General features: G+C 47.4%; 1 protein-coding gene across 4 annotated transcripts in view; it reads right to left on the reverse strand.

The window, feature by feature from the left end:
• Nucleotides 1-20,798, reverse strand: part of FARP1 (FERM, ARH/RhoGEF and pleckstrin domain protein 1) — a 272,243-nt gene that overhangs the window by 195,153 nt on the left and 56,292 nt on the right. For all 4 annotated transcript variants that reach the window (XM_059144403.1, XM_059144404.1, XM_059144401.1 and 1 more), the window contains one exon: nt 19,781-19,974. In XM_059144403.1, the coding sequence (XP_059000386.1) occupies nt 19,781-19,951 (171 nt within the window). In that variant the 5' untranslated portion in view covers nt 19,952-19,974. Of the gene's footprint in view, nt 1-19,780; nt 19,975-20,798 lie in introns of those variants that run through there.

Below are 20,798 nucleotides of genomic sequence, written 5' to 3' on the forward strand. Positions count from 1 at the left end.
GCAGGTACAGGAGAAACTGGTTTTGTGGGTCCCTCGGCCTCTGCAGTAGGGGGGAAGGCGTGGGGGGAAGGGCCAGCAGACACATGGGTAGAGGGGGGCCGGGGCCCGTGCTCTGCGGTGGGTGCCAGTGGTTCTGCTGTGGAGACAAACTAACAACAACTCTCTGCAGAAATGACCTTGAAGACACAGAAAACTGGAGATCCACCCAGCATCGGGACCCTCTTGGGTCTCTTTCTCGAGTCAGAGAAGCAAGAACATGTTCTAACTTCTTTTTCCTTCCGCCTCCCCTCAAGTAACATTCTTTGAGATGCCTGCACGGGGCTGGAGTTTCACGAATCATGTGTAACTGGAAACAAGACTTGTTATTTGTAAGGAGCCATGCCAAGTAATTCGTGCTTACATTTTTATAGATGGCACCGAATGAGTCCACCTATGTGTACATACACACACACTTTTGTAGGAGTGTTTTCGTTAGTCTGAGGATGACTGGGCATAAATAAAAAATATTCTCAGATGCATTTCTCTGTTCTGCCTAATACAGCCCTAACCCCACCGCAAGTGCTCCCGAAAGCCGACACAATCGTAAACATCCAACAAGACCCTTTAGTGCAAACACATGCACATCTACTAATTCTCCCTCTCTCCTTTCGTCAGAACCCCGATCTGGAGGTGGATTACTGATGGAGAACACGGATTCTCGGCAAGACAGGTTGCAAGAACAGAGAGAATTTAAAATAAGGTCTATTGTATAAATAAAGGTCAAGGCAGGTAGATTACGCTCTGACTCCAAGAAGCTCTGGCCTCCTGTATCCGGAAGGAAGGAAAAATGTGGCGTGGTGCCCAGGATACCTCGCCTGGGGTGGGGACACGGTGGTGGGGGGAGAGGAATGCCAACATTCGCTCTTAAGTCAAAAAGGACTTTCTCAAATCCACCATCTACTTGACTGGCTCCATAGTTTAGCCGTAACCTTGCAATTACTAATGGAATTTCAGTTAAAAAAAAAAAGGATTAATGTAGCAACTTCAATTCCTCCAAGTCTACAGCACCCTGGGTGAATTGTTTTACTGACATTATAAGTGGTGTTTATTAAAAATGGATAACATGGTGAATTATTATAAGTATAAATGGATTGATTAGGCCATATGTGTCCTAGTTAATAACCAGCCTGGGATGTGGAGAGAGTCAAATTATGCTGAACTTGGTGTGCATTTCTGGCAGCCAAATGAATGCATGAAGGGGCACGTATTACTCCTCTTCTCCGTTACGGTCTCAGTCTCCTACATAACCAAAGGCGATCTAAACAGCTCACCAAATGTTTTCCTAGTGTTTTATTTTTACATTTAGACCCAGAGCTTTAATCCACCTTGAAGTTTTTCCTTTATCTGGTAGAAGATCAAAAAATCTAATTTTTTCCTCCAAACGAATAGCTAAGCAGGCCAGCCCCGGGAATGAAATAAACCATTCTTTCCCCTCTGACTTCAATGTGCTTTTCCCATATATCATTTCCCGTCAGTACTCAGACTCTTGTTTCTATTTCTGTGCTAGAACCTGCTAGTTTAATTACAGTGGCTCTAAAATTCTTTCGTCTGAAAGGGCAAGGCTCATTTCACGTATTTCAAAAACGTCTCGGTGACGCTCACACATTTATTCTCTCACGGGAACTTAAATTCACTTTGCCTCCTTCTGCCTCCCCCAGGAAAGTGTAGCACACTGATGGGAAGACAATCAAAGGTGTCCATTCTCACAGGGAGAACTAGTAGTTGAGGCTACAATCTCCCCACCCAGGAATATGATACATTCTTCTACCACTTAGAACCCATTTTTTTATTATTTTTTTATTTATTTTTTATTAGAGCCCATTTTTAAAAGTCCTTCCACAAAGTTTTACATTTTTCTTACGTTCCCTCCCAGTAAAAGGTCTAAACAGTTATCACTCTTGGTCACAACTGTGAGCTTTGCCCCATCTCTAAGTGGTTATTCCAAGGATGAAAAAAGGCCATCAGTTTCTAGGTCTTTCTTTTATTTACTCATCCAAGTTCACTTAATTCAAACATATTTAAAATATTATGTTGGGTTTTTAAGTGTATGACGACAAGCTTTGAAAAATAATTTCCCCCCTTCTAACCTTCCCAGTTTTTTATTGTTCTTGTAAATTAAACTTATTCTTATGTAAGTTATAACTTATTAGACAGAAGTAAGAATGGGATACTTTGCTAATGTCCTCAACCATCAATAACTTTCTAAGAAAAGGCCACCCGCTAGGCCAGAGAGTTAAATCCAAGGCGGCACAGCTCATTTAGAAACACAAACCCTGCAGGCATGGGACCCATGGGGACATGCAAGCCGCCAAAAGAAGCCCTTGAACATGTGGGCCTCCTATACAACAACACACACCACGAAGGCCTTCACGGGGTCCTCACTTGATCTACAGACAAAGAAGCTATTACAGGATTTTTCTGGGGAAATCAGGCAATACACCCCAAAAACATCATTCCCTCCAAAGTTTCAAAGCACTGCGTTCTCCATAGACACGTGATTTTTTAAAGTACATGATCTTTACGTGCCTTGTTGAAGGAGGCACGTTAGTGCCCACTTATGAACTCTATCCTTGCAGCATGGGAATCTCCACACAACTTCTGATGAGCATCCTTCCCGCTACAAACCCTCGCTGTTCTCCTCCAAAAGGACAGTAAAGAAAACTGGCACTTCCCGCACTTCAACCCATGGTCTGCAGCAAAGGCAGCTGAACAGGACAAAGGAATACGACGGGCTCCCAAAGATTCGCGGAGCCATTCGTGAAGCAAAAAGGCAAATTTTAGAGAGGGTATTTTCTTTTCTACAACAGAAGAAAAATAACACCAGTTCCTTCATGAATTCAAAGGCTGCTAGAGAAATTGGTGACAAAATTGTACCTCAATGGGCAGATCTCCAGGTTGTCCTACTAACTGCTTTACTGCTTCTGGTCGCAAGTCTATCCAGCATTCCATCTGTCTGCCATGCCCTTTCTATCCTGCCGTAGCCCGGGTCTTAAGAATTCATTCTATCTTCTGTCCAAGTATCAGCCTGGCCCAGGGGCTCTCTTGCAGCGCTCCCTGCTCCCAAGGTCATCACAGTGAATCGCTTCACCTCCCCCGGGGGGTGATCACAGGGCTGCGGGCAAGCTAGAGGTCATTTCTCTGGGGGTACCTCCTACACCCTGAGCCTCCTCCCCTTTGGCAGTCCCTACATCCGTAACTATGCATCCCAAGGTGGAGAGAGAGGAACACCCAATCTATACAATACGTCTTGTTACATAAAGCGATATTCTAGAAGACAGACGGGGCATTTGCCCGGCTCACCATTATTCACGTCCATGCTACTGGTCACATGGAGCTGCCACAGAGACCCTTCCACGGCCCCCTTTCTTTGCTTACTCCAGACACAGTCACTCTCTGTGGCTTGCAAACCAGAGACAACTGTATGGAAATACCATACGATACCAATACCTTTGTCTTGATTTTTTTTTTTCTTGACACTTCTAAGCATTTCCCCCATTTTCTACAGTGAACACAGTTTACTGGAGACCTAAGTATTTAGGAGCTTCAGAAAGGTTTTAGGGTTCATCTGTGTTTAAAGACCAAATGTTTGTCGGTGCTCACTAAATCCCAGACCCTGTTCAAAGATGCCAAAACCTCAAATGCTCGGAATTATGTTAACAAGCAATTACTCAAACGAGCTATTACGGCAGCTTCGTGGATAATGACAATATTTTCAATGATGCCTAAATCTCTTGGTGGGGGGTGGGAGGGTGGTACCCAGGTCTCTAAAGCAAGTGAGAGGCAGTGACTCATTTGCCCCACAGTCCCTTGGCTCTGAGGCATGACCAGTGACCATTACAGAACCTGCTAGAAAATATGAGACAGTCACAACTTGGCTTTCAAAGAATGCTTTCTTTCCGAATAATTCTTAGAATACTCATATGCTAAAATTATATATTCAGTCACCTTTTTTCCATTTCTCTAACCTGTTACAGGCAATGCAGAGATAAAGGGGGCCTTGTAACTCAGGAGAGACTGCTAGTCCCACGTCTTTCCACCAGCGTGCTGACAGCTCCCTTCTGGTTTTTGTTAATGTCCCCGTGACCTCATCCTCTAAGAAAAACGCTTCTTTTGAGATCATGCGATTGTGTCCTGTCACTGCCGTAAGTTAATAGTATACATGGTTACTCAGAGGCCTCAAGCTGTGAATAAAATATATGTAAAAAGGATTTCGTACCGGGAAAATTTAACCAAATGCTAGACTTTGGGGACATAAATTTAAAAGTTCTTGTAAAAAATTCTTGCCTACAGGTTTTCAAATGCTACAACACAAGCAGAATAAATGTATTTTTTTTTCTTGACTTGTTTCATGTTCACTGTCAGATGAATCTCTGCAAAGGAGGAGAAAATGTGAGCAGAAAGGCAAAGAATAGAAAATTTATCATTTGCAGGGAATTAATTAGAACAAGGTCCAAATGGTATGTCTTGGCAGCTTTCCACTTGGAATGTCATACGTTACTCAAAAACAATATTTAGTTGCAGATCTGCGTGCCAAGTGCAAGGAGATACTACTTGGCGTGCTTACTTGAAGACAGGTTTTATGCGATATTAAAAGATTCTGTTTGTGAGAAACTTATTCAACTGATCAATGCACACGGAAATTGCTAGAAAATAAAGGACATTTGGCACCTGTGAACGTTACCAGCTTCGGTAACTTCAGGATCGTTTTTGAAATCGTGTCTTTGCAAAAGTGTCCTCAGTCAGGAGATGGCCCACGACCCAGCAAACCAGGCACCTGGAGGTAGGTGAAGGGACACTTAGGACAAAGTGATTTGCTGAAGGTCCCCCAAGTAGATCAATGGACAAAAAAGGTCCATAGACTATTTACTCCTGGCATGTGCAAGAAACCCACAGCCGCTACAGATGTCCTCCAGAACCCAGCCCTGGCCTTAAAGGAATGTGACAACTCTGTGGGAGACAAGAGCCATAAAATGATAACTAACGACACAGAAACAAGCAATCAACGGGGACACCACACCATGCAGGGAAAGTTAGTGAAACTTCAAAGTCACCTTGGATGTTTTCAGAGTATCTCTATCAGTCATCTACAGAGCAGAGGTCACATACGGAGGAGCTAGGATTTTAACTTATTTTAACAAATCTGTTCTCACCTCCAAACCCCTTCACCACAATTGACCCTGTTTCCAGAGCCCGAGCCCCAGCTGGAACACTGGGGTGGGTCACCTCAAGCACAGTGGAAATGAAGGGCCAGCCTATTTTTCTTAAGAGCCGAAACTAGCTGTGGCTCTTTTAACTAGTTTCCAATTTTTTTTTTTAAATTGTGGTTAAATTGTATAGTTCACTAGTGATAAGTATATTCACGTAGATCCCCAAAACTTTTTCATCTTGCAAAACTGAAACTGCCTTCTCCTAAAACAGCTCTCCACTGCCCCTTCCTGAGTCCCTGGTGACCACTGCTCTACTTTCTGTCTCTAGGAATTGGACTACTCTTGATGTCTCATATAAGTGCATTCATATAGTCTCTGTCATTTTGTGACCCAGTTCACTTAACGTCCTCAAGGTTCATCCATGTTGCAGCATGTGACAGGATTTCCTTCCTTTGAAGACTACGTATTAAGAGGGGAGACAAGATGGCGGGGAAGTAGGAGGAGGCGCCGTTTCAACCTGTACCCTAAAGTGAGCTGATTACTTACCAAAGAACTCTGATCACTCATGAAGTCAGCCTGAGATTAGAATCATACACTTCTGAAGACTACGTATTCCATAGAATGTATATACTCCACGTCAGCCACTCCTCCATCAATACCCACACGGGCTGCTTCTACCTCCTGGCTACTGTGAATAAGCAATGAACACAGGGTACCCACCTCTCCAAGATTCTGTTTTCAGTTCTTCTGGATATTCTACCCAGAAGTAACACCGCTAGATCATACGGTAATTCCAGGTTTTAATTTTTGAGGAACAGCCATATTTTCCACCACGGCTGCCATTTTGCATTCCCACCAACAGGGCACAAGGGTTTCAATTTCTCCACCTCCTCACCTAACACCTGTTAAGATTCTGGTTCTTTTGACAACAGCCATCCTAATGGATGGGAAAGGATATCTCATTGATTTTGATTTGCATTTCTTTAATGGTTAGTGATGTTGTTCTTTAATGGTTAGTGATTTTGATTTGCATTTCTTTAAGGGTTAGTGATGTTGTTTCACATAACCATTGGAAGAGGGATTGAGAAAACTGGGAGAGCAATAAAGTCTTATGCTTTCAACCTGGACCAAGACATCAAAGGGAGGGATACTCGCCAGAACCAGAGAATGATGTTAGAAACCCAACAGAATGATGTGGGGAGGTGCTCCTTGGTGACTTTCAAGCTAACACACTCCCATTACAGATTCATGGAAAAATGCCAGGGATGAAGGAAAATTACGCAAAACCAACCTACTCCTGTGGTTCGCTTGATTGAAACAGCCAAGATTCCTCTTCTGGTGGAGCTGCCCATACTACAGATCTCATTTCAATTATGCATATGTGTGATTTAGAAGAGTTTGGGGGGATAAAAGTCTCCTCCACGTACTGGGAAAATGTCCTATCCTACACTGTGCTCCAAAGGAACCAGAGCAGAAACTAGGTACATGAGTTGCAAAGCTAGAAGCCACAGCACCAAACAGGCCAACCATTCCTCAAATGAAGTTTCATAATGAAGCTGAACAAGGAAAATCAGTTGCTGTTCATCGGGGCTGAATTAGGTCTCAACAAAATTCACACATTCAAGTCTGATCCCCAGCACCCAGTGACCTTATTTGGAAATGGGATCTTTGCAGAAGATCAGGTTAAGATAGGGTGGGCCCTAAACCAGTAGGAGGACTGTGGCCTCAGAGAAGGGAGATACTGGGAGACAAATGGACACACAGAGAACACAGAGTGGAAATGAAGGCAGAGATTGGGAGAGAGACATCTACAAGCCAAGGAACACGGAAGACCGTCAGCAAACCCCCAAGAAGCTAGGCGAGAGGCCTGGAAGAGATTCTCCCTCATGGCCATAGAAGGAAACCAACGTTGCCGCTATCTTGATCTCTGACTGCCCATTTCCGGAACTGTGAGAGGCTCCATTTCTGTTGCTGAATCTGCCCGCCTGTGGTTCTAGGTCACGGCAGCCCAAGCAAACTAACACATTCTATTTCAACAAATGTCATACTGAGGCATTAAGTGAAGAAGCCCAGGAAATGAACCACATCTGAAATGTCCCCTTCAAGGCAGCAGCAGAAAGCACGGCCAGCAGGCCTTACAAGGACCATGCACTGCCCGGAGGCTTCTTGTGGGCCCAGGGCTCAGAGAGAGAATTTTAGTACCTTGTGTACTACCAAACAATGACCAAAAACAAAACCAACTCCCCAGGCACCTCGTCGAGCATTTTTAGAGCCAGACAGAGGGCAAAAATAATTTTGGAAGCTAAGCAGCTCATACCCACATAAAACCTCTCTTGAACAGCCCCGGGGTTGGCAGGACGCCGAGTGGCTCCTGGCAGGGCCTTGCTGAACCAGTTTTCTGGAGAAAATTAGAGTTTTCTTTTCTAAGACTGCCATGTCCCTCTTAAGAGCTTCAAAAGAGAAGGCGGTGGTGGGCACTGACGGAAAAGTCCACCTCAGAGAAACTGCCCTGAGAATGGAAAGGAAGGGGGTGGGGGGAAGGAGACAGACTATCTTTGTTTTTAGGGTTTCGGCAAGCTCACCATGAGCAAATACTAGGACTTTGCTTGGAATGAGGGTTTCCTCTTAAAAAGGGAATAATGGGCAAGAGCTTAAACCAGGAGAGCTCTGGCAGGGTGGGGCTGGTGCCCAGACTCTTCATCATGTGGTCAGCAAACAGGGACACGAGCCATTCCTGTGCCATCGACCCGGACACAGGCAGCCGGTAAACAGAGCTGAACCCCAGCTAACGAAGAAGAGTACTTCCCAGCACCGGGCTACACAGCCAGATGTCCCACTTAACAGCTCCAATAAAACATGTCAACTCCGTCCTTACAAAAAGCAATCACTCAGGCCAAGGGAGAATCAGATGGCCAACAGTGATCAAGAAGTTTTTTTTCCACTCCTATGTGGTCACACTAGAACCATACACAACTCTGGCTGGCTCTTTTACCTTCAGCATGTGGATTCTCATGATAAAATCGCGTGCAGATTAAAAGCGTGTCCATGAATTGCAGGATTTGTACATGAACAAAGGTCTCCATGTCAGTGTCAGCCAGATGATGTGAGGCCCAGCAGGGTATGGGATTAAGGATGGAGTGGGGGGTCAGACAGTATAAAGGCTGGAAGCCAAGGCAAAGGAAGAGGGAGAGAAGCAGAAGCTTAGAGACAGGAGCCTGAGGAAGCCACACCTGGTGGTCTTCATTCTCTCTAGGAGGTGGCATGCTGGGCCATCCCCTAAGAGACAGGGTGTCCTGGCTCTTCCCCTCACTGTTCCTGCTGACTGGCTGGGACAGCCTGCTCCCCACGGCTCCATGGTTTGTGGGCTTCTGGGTGGGCTCAGCAGAAGGAGACACTGATAGAGGAGTGGTCAGGAACAGAGGTGGGCTCCTTCCTTCCTTCCTGGCCCTACCGGGGCTCTGGCAGTGGCCGTCACTCCCGCTGGCCACACCATGAGTGGCCGAGGAACCGTCCCTCTTTCTGTCCCTTCAATTCTCAGAATGACAACTCCCGTGGGGCCCCAGGAGAGCACGCTGGCCAGAAGGGACTAGGATGGCCAGCCACAGCCAATATGGACACAGCAAAGCAGTGACCAAGGGTTGGCCATGACAGGAGCCAGGAAGCTCCAATGACCAGGTAGGATCAAAGACTGGACATTTGTAGCAGACACGGCCTCTGCTTCGATGTAATTTTTTTCTTCACTGGTTGATGTTGCCACAGAGAAGAAAGGAACTCTGGCCACTGTGAGAATCCCAGCAAGGCAAGGGACAGGTCCCCTGTGTGAGAAGTCACTGGGCTCTGAACTACAAGCAGAGCCTCAGTGAGGAAGAAGAGGTCACCCCAAGGGTCAAGAGCAGAGGTCGTGGGAGGGACAAGATCCAGAGGCAGATCAAGTAGGATTCAGAAAGTCAACTTTGTGGGGCGCCTGGGTGGCTCAGTGAGTTAAGCCTCTGCCTTTGACTCAGGTCACGATCTCAGGGTCCTGGGATCGAGCCCCGCATCAGGCTCCCTGCTCAGGGAGCCTGCTTCCCCCTCTCTCTCTGCCTGCCTCTCTGCCTACTTGTAATCTTTCTCTGTCAAATAAATAAATAAAATATTTTTAAAAAAGAAAGAAAGAAAAAAAGCCAACTTCATGCGACCACTGACAGAAGGGGAGGGGGGAAAAAATCACAGAATGCTGAAAGCATGAGCTTTCATAAAAATGTTACCAAATATTATTGGACATCCATCATTCAAGAGTCCCCTGGCCCCTGAGAGCAGTCACAGGTGCCTTTTACTTCTTATTTCTGTTCCTAGTTAAGGGGCACACACTCAGAATCAGAAATGGAGGATCATTTTTAAATTACAAGTCAGGCTTACAATGAGTTTTGACTGCCCTTTTTTCATTTCAAAAAACGATCAAAAAGGAAATCTTTCTACTAACTGTTCAGTGAGAACAAAGCCTGAAGTGTTTTATTTTTAACAGGTGTGCTAAGGAAAAGGCGTCTTGAGGCTCAGGGTGAAACAGACTTTTTTCCTTTTGTTCTCTCAATGCTAACGAGGCATATGTTATGGGGTGAACTGGGTTCCCCAAGATTCATGCGTTCAAAGTCCTAACCACACCCCCCACTTTAGAGCTTTCACATAAGGCTTTCACAGAGCTAGTCTAGTTCAAACGAGGTCATTAGGGCTGGGGCCCTCATCTTGTGGGGTCGGTGTCCTGATCAAAAAAGAAAATTGGGAGATCATCACCCAACACAGGCGGAATGCCATGGAAACATGGAAGCAGATATGGGGACGTCCCATCTACCAGCCTAAGAACACAAGACACCGCCAGCAAGCCACAGACGCTGGAGAGAGGAGACAGGCATAGATGGCATTCTCCCTCCCAAGCAACCAACCCTGCGGACAACTTGACCTTGGACTCTGGGTGCCCAGAAAGGAAAGGGAATACATTTCTGTTGAGGAAATGCCCAGTCTACAGTATTGTGTTCCGGCAACCGAGGAAATGAATATAGATTTTAACCATAAAAAAGGTATTGTTTCGATACCCTAACAACTCAACAAGTGCTCCTTGGTCTTGCTTTTCAAAGCTGTAGACATTCAGCCTTCTATCTAGACCAGAGGTAACTGGGCATCTGTGTTCAGTTTGCAGACAGAAACACACACTGACCAATGACCCCTGGAAGAGACCTAACAGCCAAAGGCACTCGCTGCTACACCTCATAAGTAAAGTGCATCAAAATTAAACAACAAGCTCATGACCCCTATCACGCCCTTTCTTTCTAAGGATCTGGAGCAGGGTCCTTTCAAGTCCCTGGATTTAAAAAGACTTTCCCAGCCCGGACTTCGCTTCGGCATGGCAAGCTGAACAGAGTCGCCCCTGGATGACAAGGAAATGGAAATGCCAAGAGTAAATAGAATTTTCCTAGTATACATGGAAACCAAGCAATCAACCTCCATGTGATGCTTCCGGTCTGAACGATTTACATAATCACTGTGAAGCTCAGAGGTTCACTTAGAGACACAGATTCTTCTTTGTGATTAAGAAGAAGGCAGTGCCTTTTATTAGCAACATTAGCAACGTTCCTTTCATACCAGAAGACACGATTTCGAGTACAATTGTCCTGGAAAGGCCCGTGCAGGGTGATTTCCCAGTCTCCTATGACAGCAAGGAACCACGCAGGTTGTAAGCGCGAAGGCTGTAGGATCTCCCGGTCTCTGGGTGCGCCCATCCCATGAGTTGGCCAGTCCTACGAATCCCACCTCCACGATTTTTCCTGGGTCTTCTCCATCCCACCATGCGGACAAACACTGCAAGGCCTCTGGTCACTGGGCCTTCCTCCTGCAGGTTTAGCCCCATTCAATCCAACCCCCTCCCACCCCCGCACATAAGAGTGTCTACCACCAGCACGTGCTGGAGGCCGGCACGACACACCAGATGCTTCACCAGAGGGCTGCTTGTGGTCCTGGACAACCTCATGGTATAGGGAAAGCGGGGCTTAGGTATAGGGATGTGCAGGTCTAGGACCCTCCTCTCTCTCTAGCTCTGTGACCTAGACCAAGTCCAGTCCTTCCTGTGCACGCACCTCCCCGCCCCGACCCTCATTCACGCCGGGGTCAGAGGTTCGTGGCTCAGCCACAAATGAGAGACCAGGACAGACTTATCAGCACAATGTCTAGCACATGGATTTTTTTGAAGGCAGTCATTTCTATCCACTTTCTTATCACTCGCAGCACCTTGCCTTGTGTGTTCATATCCTATCGTGTTTTCCAGATCACACTCCACAAAGTAACACCAGAGCCACAGAATTCCACTGCGGGTATCTAGCCTAGCTTCCTGTTTATATAAATGAGCAAAGAGGAACCAGAAAGCGCTGGATTACGGTTACGAAGCGTTAAAAGGCTTTCGGAGCTGCTCACTTACACAAGACCCCTAATGGATTCAAATCATTCCGTGTCTTTTCTTAGCAATTAAAACTAAGGTGAGGGGCACCTGGGTGGCTCAGTGGGTTAAAGCCTCTGCCTTCAGCTCAGGTCATGATCTCAGGGTCCTGGGATTGAGCCCCCAAATCGGGATCTCTGCTCAGCAGGGAGCCTGCTTCCTCCTCTCTCCCTACCTACTTGTGATCTGTCAAATAAATAAATAAAATCTTTAAAAAAACAAAACAAAACAAAAAAACCCAAGGGCCGACTCAAATGCTCCAAGAGATGGAAGACACAAATGAGGGAATCCTAAAAACAGGTACGAAAATAAGTCACACTGATTTTTAACCTATTTCATACTAACAGTCAAACACAGGAGTATCTCGCCTTCCAAGGGTGCACAGAGCCCACACCATGAAGAACCGTCCTCGAAGTCTTAACAACAGCCCCTATCCCTCTTGAAATCCCTCAGCCAGCCTGCACTAGAATGCACAGGAAAATTAAGCTCAAAGAACACCCTCTTCTATTGTGAAGCTCTGCGAACTGAGGCTCAGAGAAGCTACAGATAGATTTTGGGGGGGAGGAATTGGAGGGGATGGTAAATGTGCTCGTCGGAAACAGAATTCACCACAGCCCTCCAAGTGGCACTTTACTCTTAAAGACCTCTGAAAGCCACCTGGGCTACATCTCTATTTTAGGACAAACCCTTCCAGCTCATCAAATGGGAGACTCTGCAGAAAGCTTGGCTGGCGGGGGGGGGGGGGGGGGGGGCAACACAGGGGGGATTTTCCAATCTCAGTCTCAATTTTGCTCAAGAACAATCCAGCAACTAAAGCTTATTAGCAGCCAAGGAGGACCAAAAAAAGAGACTTTCCTGAGAGGCTGATTCGAGTCCAGGGCTCTGCAGGAAGGGTTTCCTCGGACTTCACCTTGGCCCCGTGAGGCAGGCGTCCTTCATTCTCAGGGAGGAAATCAGTGGAGAGAATAGTCATCGACCCACCCGGGGCCACGCAGCCGCGGAGTAATGAATAAGCCAGGATCCAGTGTCCTGGATTTTCCCCTCCAACCCTTGTGTTTCTTGGAACTAGAAAATTTATTATCTCCAGTTAAAGGACGGGGGTGGGGAGCAGCTCTAAAATTCCCTTTGTTTGCTCAGGATATTGGTCCATTTTAATGCCAGAGACAGACATTCTCAATTACAGTTTTTTTGTTTTGTTTTGTTTTGTTTTGTTTTAATTTATGAGGTTCTACTGAGAGCCTTTCAGGGAGAAGAGAGTCAACAGCTGGAGAGAATTCCAGCCATCACGATGAGAGCTGCGGAGCCGACTTTGATCACAAGCATTTACGTCGAAGTTGAAAAGGGTGCCCCAACGAACATTTCAGGCCAACATCTAAATTCGACTCTTGGCTTCAAGGAGCCAGAAAGGAAGACTAACACGATTAGGCTGAAATGATTTATGAAAAAAAAGAAAAAAGTTTTCATCTATTAAAATGGCCTTTAAATGTAACCTCATGAGGCCCGACCCAGACAGCACCATTGATCATTCCAGTTAAATAAAAACACAAGAAAGGACGATGCAGAGCAGAGTGGACATAAAATACTATTTCAGAAACTCTAACGAAAAGAGCCAAAAGCAACACAGATAAGGAAAGAAACACAAATTTTTAAAAAGCTGAGTGAACTCGTTCCCGTTCAGACTGCAGCTGCTTCAGGAGCGGCTCGGGGGCCGCTGGGTGGCTCAGTCGGTTAAGCCTTCGGCTGGGGTCACGATCCTGGAGTCCCCGAGACTGAGACCCACATCAGGCTCGCTGCTCAGCGGGAGTCTGCTTCTCCCTCTTCTCATGTTCTCTCTTTCTTTCTCTCTCTCTCAAATAAATAAAATCTTTAAAAAGAAAAAGAAAAAGAAAAAAAGGATCTCTGGGCAGATGCCACTTCCTGCTAGGTTTTAAATGGCCAACTAAATTTTATTCCGGTCTCAATACCATCAACTCCTTCTCCACTCCTCCTCCTTCTCCCCCAATCCCCTTCCAAGTGCACTGCATGCAAAAAAAGAAAAGAAAAAGCAAGAGACGGAGAGAGAAATCAAGTAGTCCTGGGACCCCTATCTGCCTCCCAGCATCACTCTCATCCGATCCACTGGAGGGAACAGCTCACCCCACTGCCAGGCACTTGGAATTCCAGAGCAGTGAGAAGCACAACACTTTTAAGAAAAGAAGATCTAGTCCCCCCTCACACAAAAAACCTTCAGTTAAACATATATTCCATCTTTTGGGGGCCCCCCCAAAAAAGTGACTTTCAGCGGCTTATCCAAAGGGGCACCTTCTCTAAGATGGCTAAAATAGAAATAAATTAGAGGGAGGAGGGGCCGGGACACAAAATGCATTCAGAATTAAAAAGACCAAGAGAGAAAAGGAAGTCTGCTTTCCTAAAGACACCGTTGTTCTGGGTGAGGCATCAAGGGGAGGCCCACCCAGGAGCCGGGGAACCTTGAAAGACAAACTGGTCTGGGTCCGGTTTCTGAGCTCCAGGTGATGAAGATAGCTTTAAAATTCTAGAAACGTGTAAGACCTTCCGAAGAACCCAAGCCCATGGAGAACAAGTTCCCGACAGAGGTCAAGCCCAGTTTCATGAAAATTAGACATTAAACAAGTTTCGTTTCGAAAGGTAAGAAAAGGAAACGAATGTTTCATCATGTAGGGATGGACCATTAAGAGAACACCTGGGTGGCTCAGCCGGGTAAGCATCTGCCTTCGGCTCAGGTCATGATCCCAGGGTCCTGGGATCCCCACGTTGGGCTCCCTGCACAGCAGGGAATCTGCTTCTCCCTCTCTCTCTGCCCCTCCCCTGTGCTCATGTTTGAATGCACTCTCAAATAAAATCTTTAATAAGTAAAAAAAAAGGGGGGGGGTGTGAACCACAAGAGACAAATAAGGTTTGACTTAACAGAGATCATTCTGCCCCCAGTAAAAAAAAAACAACCTCTAAGGACTCTTAGTAGGACATGCCGTTTTCAACAAGCGGATTTCCGACTAACAATGTGTTATCTAGAAAATTACTGGTATCTTTCAATCTTCTATTTCCCACTGTCAACGCAGTATCGTTTAGCCCATTTGAGATCAGTGCGATTTATGTAAGTAACCCCCCAGCACACACTTGCAAGATAAATACTGTCAGTTTCCTGACGCTGCATAAAAATCACAGAAATCACAGCACACTGGTTCACCCTCCCCACTTTTTCTCGTTTTTCACTGCTCACTAGATAACACTCTGTATCCAACCAGTGTGGGGTCTGTTTGTTTTGGGGGGAGGGTTGCTTTTGCTTTTGTTTTGAAAAGAAATTCCTTTTCTCAAAGAGTTTACCATCTGCTGGGACAATTAAATACTAGTCCTGAAAAGTTAATCCATCAACAAGGATGTCAATGCGGAGTCCCAGCTTCCAAAAAAGGGAGAGGAAAGGCCTTTACTATCATCTAGACCAAAGGCCTCATGCTGCAGATAAGCAAACTGAGTCTCACGCATGGATGTAAAGGAACTAATTAAGAAGATTAGAGCCGGGGGTTCCAAGTCTAATTAGAGGGGCAGACAATAAGCACTGGAAGGAGACCAAGCAGGGCCCCCAGCGAGAGCCACAGGGGCCCTGGACGGTTGGCAGGTTGGAGAGAAACGGTTGGAGAGAAACGTGTTGGAAGTGAAGCTGGGTGGGTCCCACGTGTAGGCACCCCCAAGTGTGGGACTGGATAATAAACAGGAACACAAGAGGCCCCGCCCCCCAGCGCTCACGCCCTACACACTGGAGCCCCAACCAGCATGGCAACGAAAGCAGATCTCCGTGAGATGCCACCACAGAAGGGGAACCCACAGGGACAGTGGTGGGGAATTCGGGCACCGTCGCCCTAGCTGCTCGGCGGTCTGGACCTTGGGGGAGGCTCTCCGTTCCCCCAGCCTCCACACACTCACAAATCACGAATCTACTTTATCCTCTGACACCTGGGAGCTATACAGGCTTCCGAGGGAGGTGAGGACACGACAGATACACAGAAAGCGCAATGATGGGACCCTGGGATGGCCACGGTGGACACCAGCCATCAGAATTCCTTCTACCACAACTCATGCGGGGCACTGCTTCTAGAAGGCTCCCCCCGCCGCCCGGCCGGCCCCCCACCCAGCCACACCTGCCAACTCAACCCAGACCAGGTGTCCTCTGGTCCCATGAGTGACTTTCCTACGTGTTTTTTCTTTCTTTCTTTTTTTTTTTTTTAACCAGGGCAGCTCCAAAGCAGCAAAGGAAATGGCTCCCTCTTCTATCCCCCGATCTTCTCCACTCTTCCTAGAGTGACCTTGCTAATGAAAACACGAACTGAATAAACACTTGGAGGAGAAACCATCTGCTTCAATGCAACCAACCAACGACCAACGTCAGTAGGAACAGTGTTTGTTTACCAGCAGGGTCAGGAGGCCAGGACACACAAAACCTTCTCAGAGATCTTGAGTGGGGGATGGCCCTGGCTGGGGTGAGGGGCAGGGAGAAGTGTCATTAACCCTTTCGGAGCTGCACGAGGCACTCCGTTTTACAGCCTCCAGGTGGAAGGGAAGACTGTAGCTCCCAGGCCCCCGGGTGAGGCTTATTTGCACATCATTTTCCACATAAAGAGGCTACAACACCATTTAAGAATTTACAGTCAGTACTGAGCTTGAACTGCCCACTCTGCAGAGTATACCTAAGCTGACCGTCCACGTTCAAGAGCAAAGGGGGCTGATGGGCCCACAAAGAATAAACCCGTGCTCACCAGGGAGGCTTTTTTGAAAGGTTCAACACTTTGAGAAAGCCTCCGAAGAAAGACAACCATGCAGACCACAATTTGGTTATCTGAGCTAGGAAGGGTTTAGGGAATTCGTAGTTTAAATGAGGACTCTGCCTGCTTTCTACGCTGAAACAAAACTAATGAGAAAAAGCTCAGGAAATCCAATCCCCAAGGAAGTACAGGGTTCAGAGAAGAATGCTCGCGAGGGGAAACTGCCAGGACTTCTGGCCGCACGCCCTGCTCATCCGTGTGGCAAACGGGAGTGAGGAAGGATTGTTCATTCTCTGGCGGCGCCCAATCCAAGGAGTGGTCCCATGGGGGCAAGGGAGACCCTGCCAGGGTCAGACACCCAGCCTTACGAACTCCCAGCAAAAAGGTGGGGAGCGAGGTTTTCCAGCAGCTACAGGCGGCTGGGGCCCTTGCGATCCTGAGTCACTGTGTTCCCACTCTGAGTGCTAGGACTGAGTCACCCTGGCCAGCCGGAGGCCTTCCAGCTGCGTGAAGGCCTGGCTGGTTCTCCGAATAGAGAGCACAAGGTAGCAATTTTGAATCAGCTCTGTCAATAAAAATGCTGATATCTGCCTGTCTGCAGGCAGTTTCAGAAAACATCTGTTACCCACTGGTTGGGAAAGAGCATTCTGGCCAATAGAAAACTCAAAATAAAATATGAATGGATGAGATGCATGGAAAAAAGGACATTAAATTCTACTTGTAAGATAAACTCATTCTCACATGCAGGCAGCAAACGTTTTAATGAGCAATGACTACATGCCCGGGACTGTGCTAGAGGCCAGGAATGAGACACTGAGGCAAGGTCCCTGTCCAGGGAAGTGGCAAAGGCACCACCCCATCCTATTTGCATGAGGGTTTAGTAGGTGCTGAGCTGGAATAAAGCGCCCGGAAAAACGTCATCATCATAGGAGGTGGGGTTTATTACTAGCCTCATTTTACAAAGGAGAAAGCAAAGATACAGAGAGGTACTTGTCCGAAGTGATCAAGAAGTCAGTATAAAAAGGCTGAAATTTGAACCCAACCCTTATAGGTGCATAAGGGAAGAGGTCTGAGGGAGGGAAAAAAAGGCCCAGACACTATCTCCAATGTTAGCGTCTGGATAAAATGATAGTAGGGTTCTTAAGGGTGCAGAGAAGTTTATGGGGAGGAAAAGAGAAAAGTTACTTCCAGACAGAGGGGTTATAATTGTAAAACATAGACACCAGCAACTATCTAGTAAAATAAAATTTTTAAAGATTTATTTGTCAGGGAGAGCATGCACAAGCAGGGAGAGCAGCAGGCAGAGGGAGAAGCAGACTCCCAGCTGAGCAGAGAGCCTGATGCGGGGCTTGAACTCGGAACCCTGGGATCACGACCTGAGCTGAAGGCAGATGTTTAAACCGACTTAGCCACCCAGGCATCCCATCATCGAGTCAAATGATTTTAAACAACGAAAACCTACTTTCATTCCTTTCCTTAGGGACATCCTATACCGTTCCTAGCTGTTAGTGACATTCTTTGGTTTAGGGACACTGAAGAAATGCAGGTGAACAACACTCCCTGTGGTTCGCACACCCAACATTAATATTTGATCGGTCCTCAGTCCAAACCACACACGAACACCATTTAACAGAATGTGTAGCCAGAGACTTGGGCTCAGAGGCCCTTAGTACAGGCCCAACAGGAAACCCTGAAACTAAATACCTCACCAAACCAGTCTGGCAACGAAGAGAAGGCACTGGAAAGTGGGAGGGGGGGTACCTGTTCCAGAAGGCCTAATTCTAACAGGCTGGCAGATGCCCTCATTTATGTTCACAGTTTCAGCAGACTGGCAAAGAGCTTTGTTCACCAGAATACAGAGATGTTCCCCAGCCCTTGAAAGACAAACCTTCCACAACAAGAAAATAAATGTACAATAAACTGGCAGTTTTCAGCACAGCTATTCTGAGGTTTACCTTTCCCTGAGACACTTAATGGTAATTCGCACTCTTGGAACGATATTAAGAGGAGTATGATTTAGTGAATCGTACTGCATAAGTGATTAAATGACAGGTTACAGACGTCTGTGTCAACTCTTAAATCCCACAGTCCCTCTAAGGCCAGCAGGAGTAATAGACGGGTCGTCTCCACTTTAAGAACAGGTTACGTTCCCAAAGTTTTGTGTTTTAGTTGGCTGTTGAGAATTCAGGAGTGATTGTCTTCCCCACCAACAGTGCCAGATTCGCTGTAGAGTACCTGAGACAGAATGCAGAAAACGAAACCCGAAGCGTGCCCCAAACAAGGTCTGCGGACCCCAATCCACGTGAGGGACAAGGATTCCGGAGCAAAGTGCCGTCCAAATTCTAAAGCGCCCAGAGCACTCATCTCACCCTCCCCGCCTTGGGCCCAAGAAATCTCACCACCTGTAACTGGTGCCGGTTCCCTACCCTCCAGCAGGAGGAGGCGGGAGAGGAGGAGGAGGCGGGGCTCGAGGAAAAAGGGCAGAACCGCAGGGGCATGGGGGCCAGGGCCAGGGTAAAGGGCTCCTATGGAAGAAAGAGGCCAAGGCTATTGATTCTTCCCTCTCTGCCTGGCTCCCAGACACCCCCATTTCCTGGTGTCTAGAGACACGCCTCTCTAATTGTGGGGCTGCTAAACTGTGGACCTAGATCAGGGTTTTTCTGCTCCCCCCCAACCTCCCACATCTCTCCTGGCATGAAAACCCACATGGGGGGCGCCTGGGTGGCTCAGTGGGTTAAGCCGCTGCCTTCGGCTCAGGTCATGATCTCAGGGTCCTGGGATCGAGTCCCGTATCAGGCTCTCTGCTCAGCAGGGAGCCTGCATCCCTCTCTCTCTCTGCCTGCCTCTCCGACTACTTGTGGTTTCTCTCTGTCAAATAAATAAATAAAATCTTTAAAAAAAAAAAAAAAAAACCCACATGGGGCTCTTTGATGATTTTCTCAGGATTTTTCTTGCCCGTACCCTAGATTAGCGGCACACGCACGTGCACACACACGCACCGTGAGAGGAAGACTTGTAGGGAGCAAATGAGACAAGACCACAACTGCATCCAGTTCAAATATATACAGATCACATGTGCACACACATACACACACATACTCTCGTAGGAAAGTCTGTAATTCAAGTGACCGGCCCACTGAGACCACGATCTAGGCCGTGCACGCATGAGTCACAATACTGGATGGCGGAGAACCAGATCGGGTGAGAAGAGCGTGCTGGGGCGGGAGGGGGGGGGAGGGTGTGGACCGCACCCCCCAACTCCCGCCACCTCCGGTCACTGAAAAAGGGGATTCGAGGAACCTCCCCGTCCTGAAGGCTGCCCACCTGTCTGAGTTCACACCTCTACCCCAACTTACCGGAACTTCAAATGCCTCCTGGGTGTCATCCAGCATCTGGATTTTGATGGACATGAGTTTCCCAGAAGGCGTCGGGGGCGGCTTCTGACCATGTTCCAAGGTGCTGATCCCCGAGTTCTCCGGGGCCCCCAGTCGCGATCCTGGACTTGGCCTCTGCTCTATTTCTCCCATGGTGAAAGCAGACTCTAGAATATCTGCGGAAAGCAGTGAGAAAGAAAAACCCGTCAGAAGACGCAACGCATGTCAAGACCTCAGGGGCATCTGCGGTCTCCGAGCCGTCCTCGAATCCGAGGAGCCACGGCTCGGTGGGCCGTCGCTCCCCCCACATGGGACTCACACATGGGCGACTTCGGTGCCTTCATGAAATGTCAGGTCTCCCTCAACCAACCCAAACATGCCAACAGTGGTGCGTATTTTAACGTATTTTCTTCCCGAGTTTTACAGTCCGCTCTCATAGTACAAATTTTGCGGCGTCCAGCACAGTATTCAGGGCCCACAGTGAGCCGGGCACGGCTTTTGGCGTCTGGAGAGAAGAGGATAAGCAATGCCTAAGCCGTACCATCAGTGTCCCTTAGTTAGCTGTCATGCACACAGAACATGCAAGGAAACATGGGCTTGATCAAGATAAAAAAAATAAAGCAGACATCGTGGCTCTTGAGTTTAGAATCTGTTGAGGAAGGTAAACACGCGATGCCACAACACGGGCGACGTAGGGTAGGGTCTCTTCCCTCCATTTCTTCGGCTTGTTTCTCTCACAATCACCTTCTAATTCATTTCTTTCCTGCCACCCGGCCCACGGGCCCCCCATTCCCAAGAAATCATTTCACATATAATGGTATCAACAACGTTACTTCCCCAGAAACAAAACCCAATCTTCTTTCCTCTACATGCCTGGCCCCGTCCCCCTCCTCTGACCCAGCCACACCCCACCTCACTCCAACCTCCCCCTCCCCTTTGTCCTGCTCTAGATCTCTCTGGAGCATGGCTCTGGCGGGCTGAACGCTTTGCACTACTTCTC

Source organism: Mustela lutreola, chromosome 13, assembly GCF_030435805.1.
Source record: "Mustela lutreola isolate mMusLut2 chromosome 13, mMusLut2.pri, whole genome shotgun sequence".
Lineage (NCBI taxonomy): Eukaryota > Metazoa > Chordata > Mammalia > Carnivora > Mustelidae > Mustela > Mustela lutreola.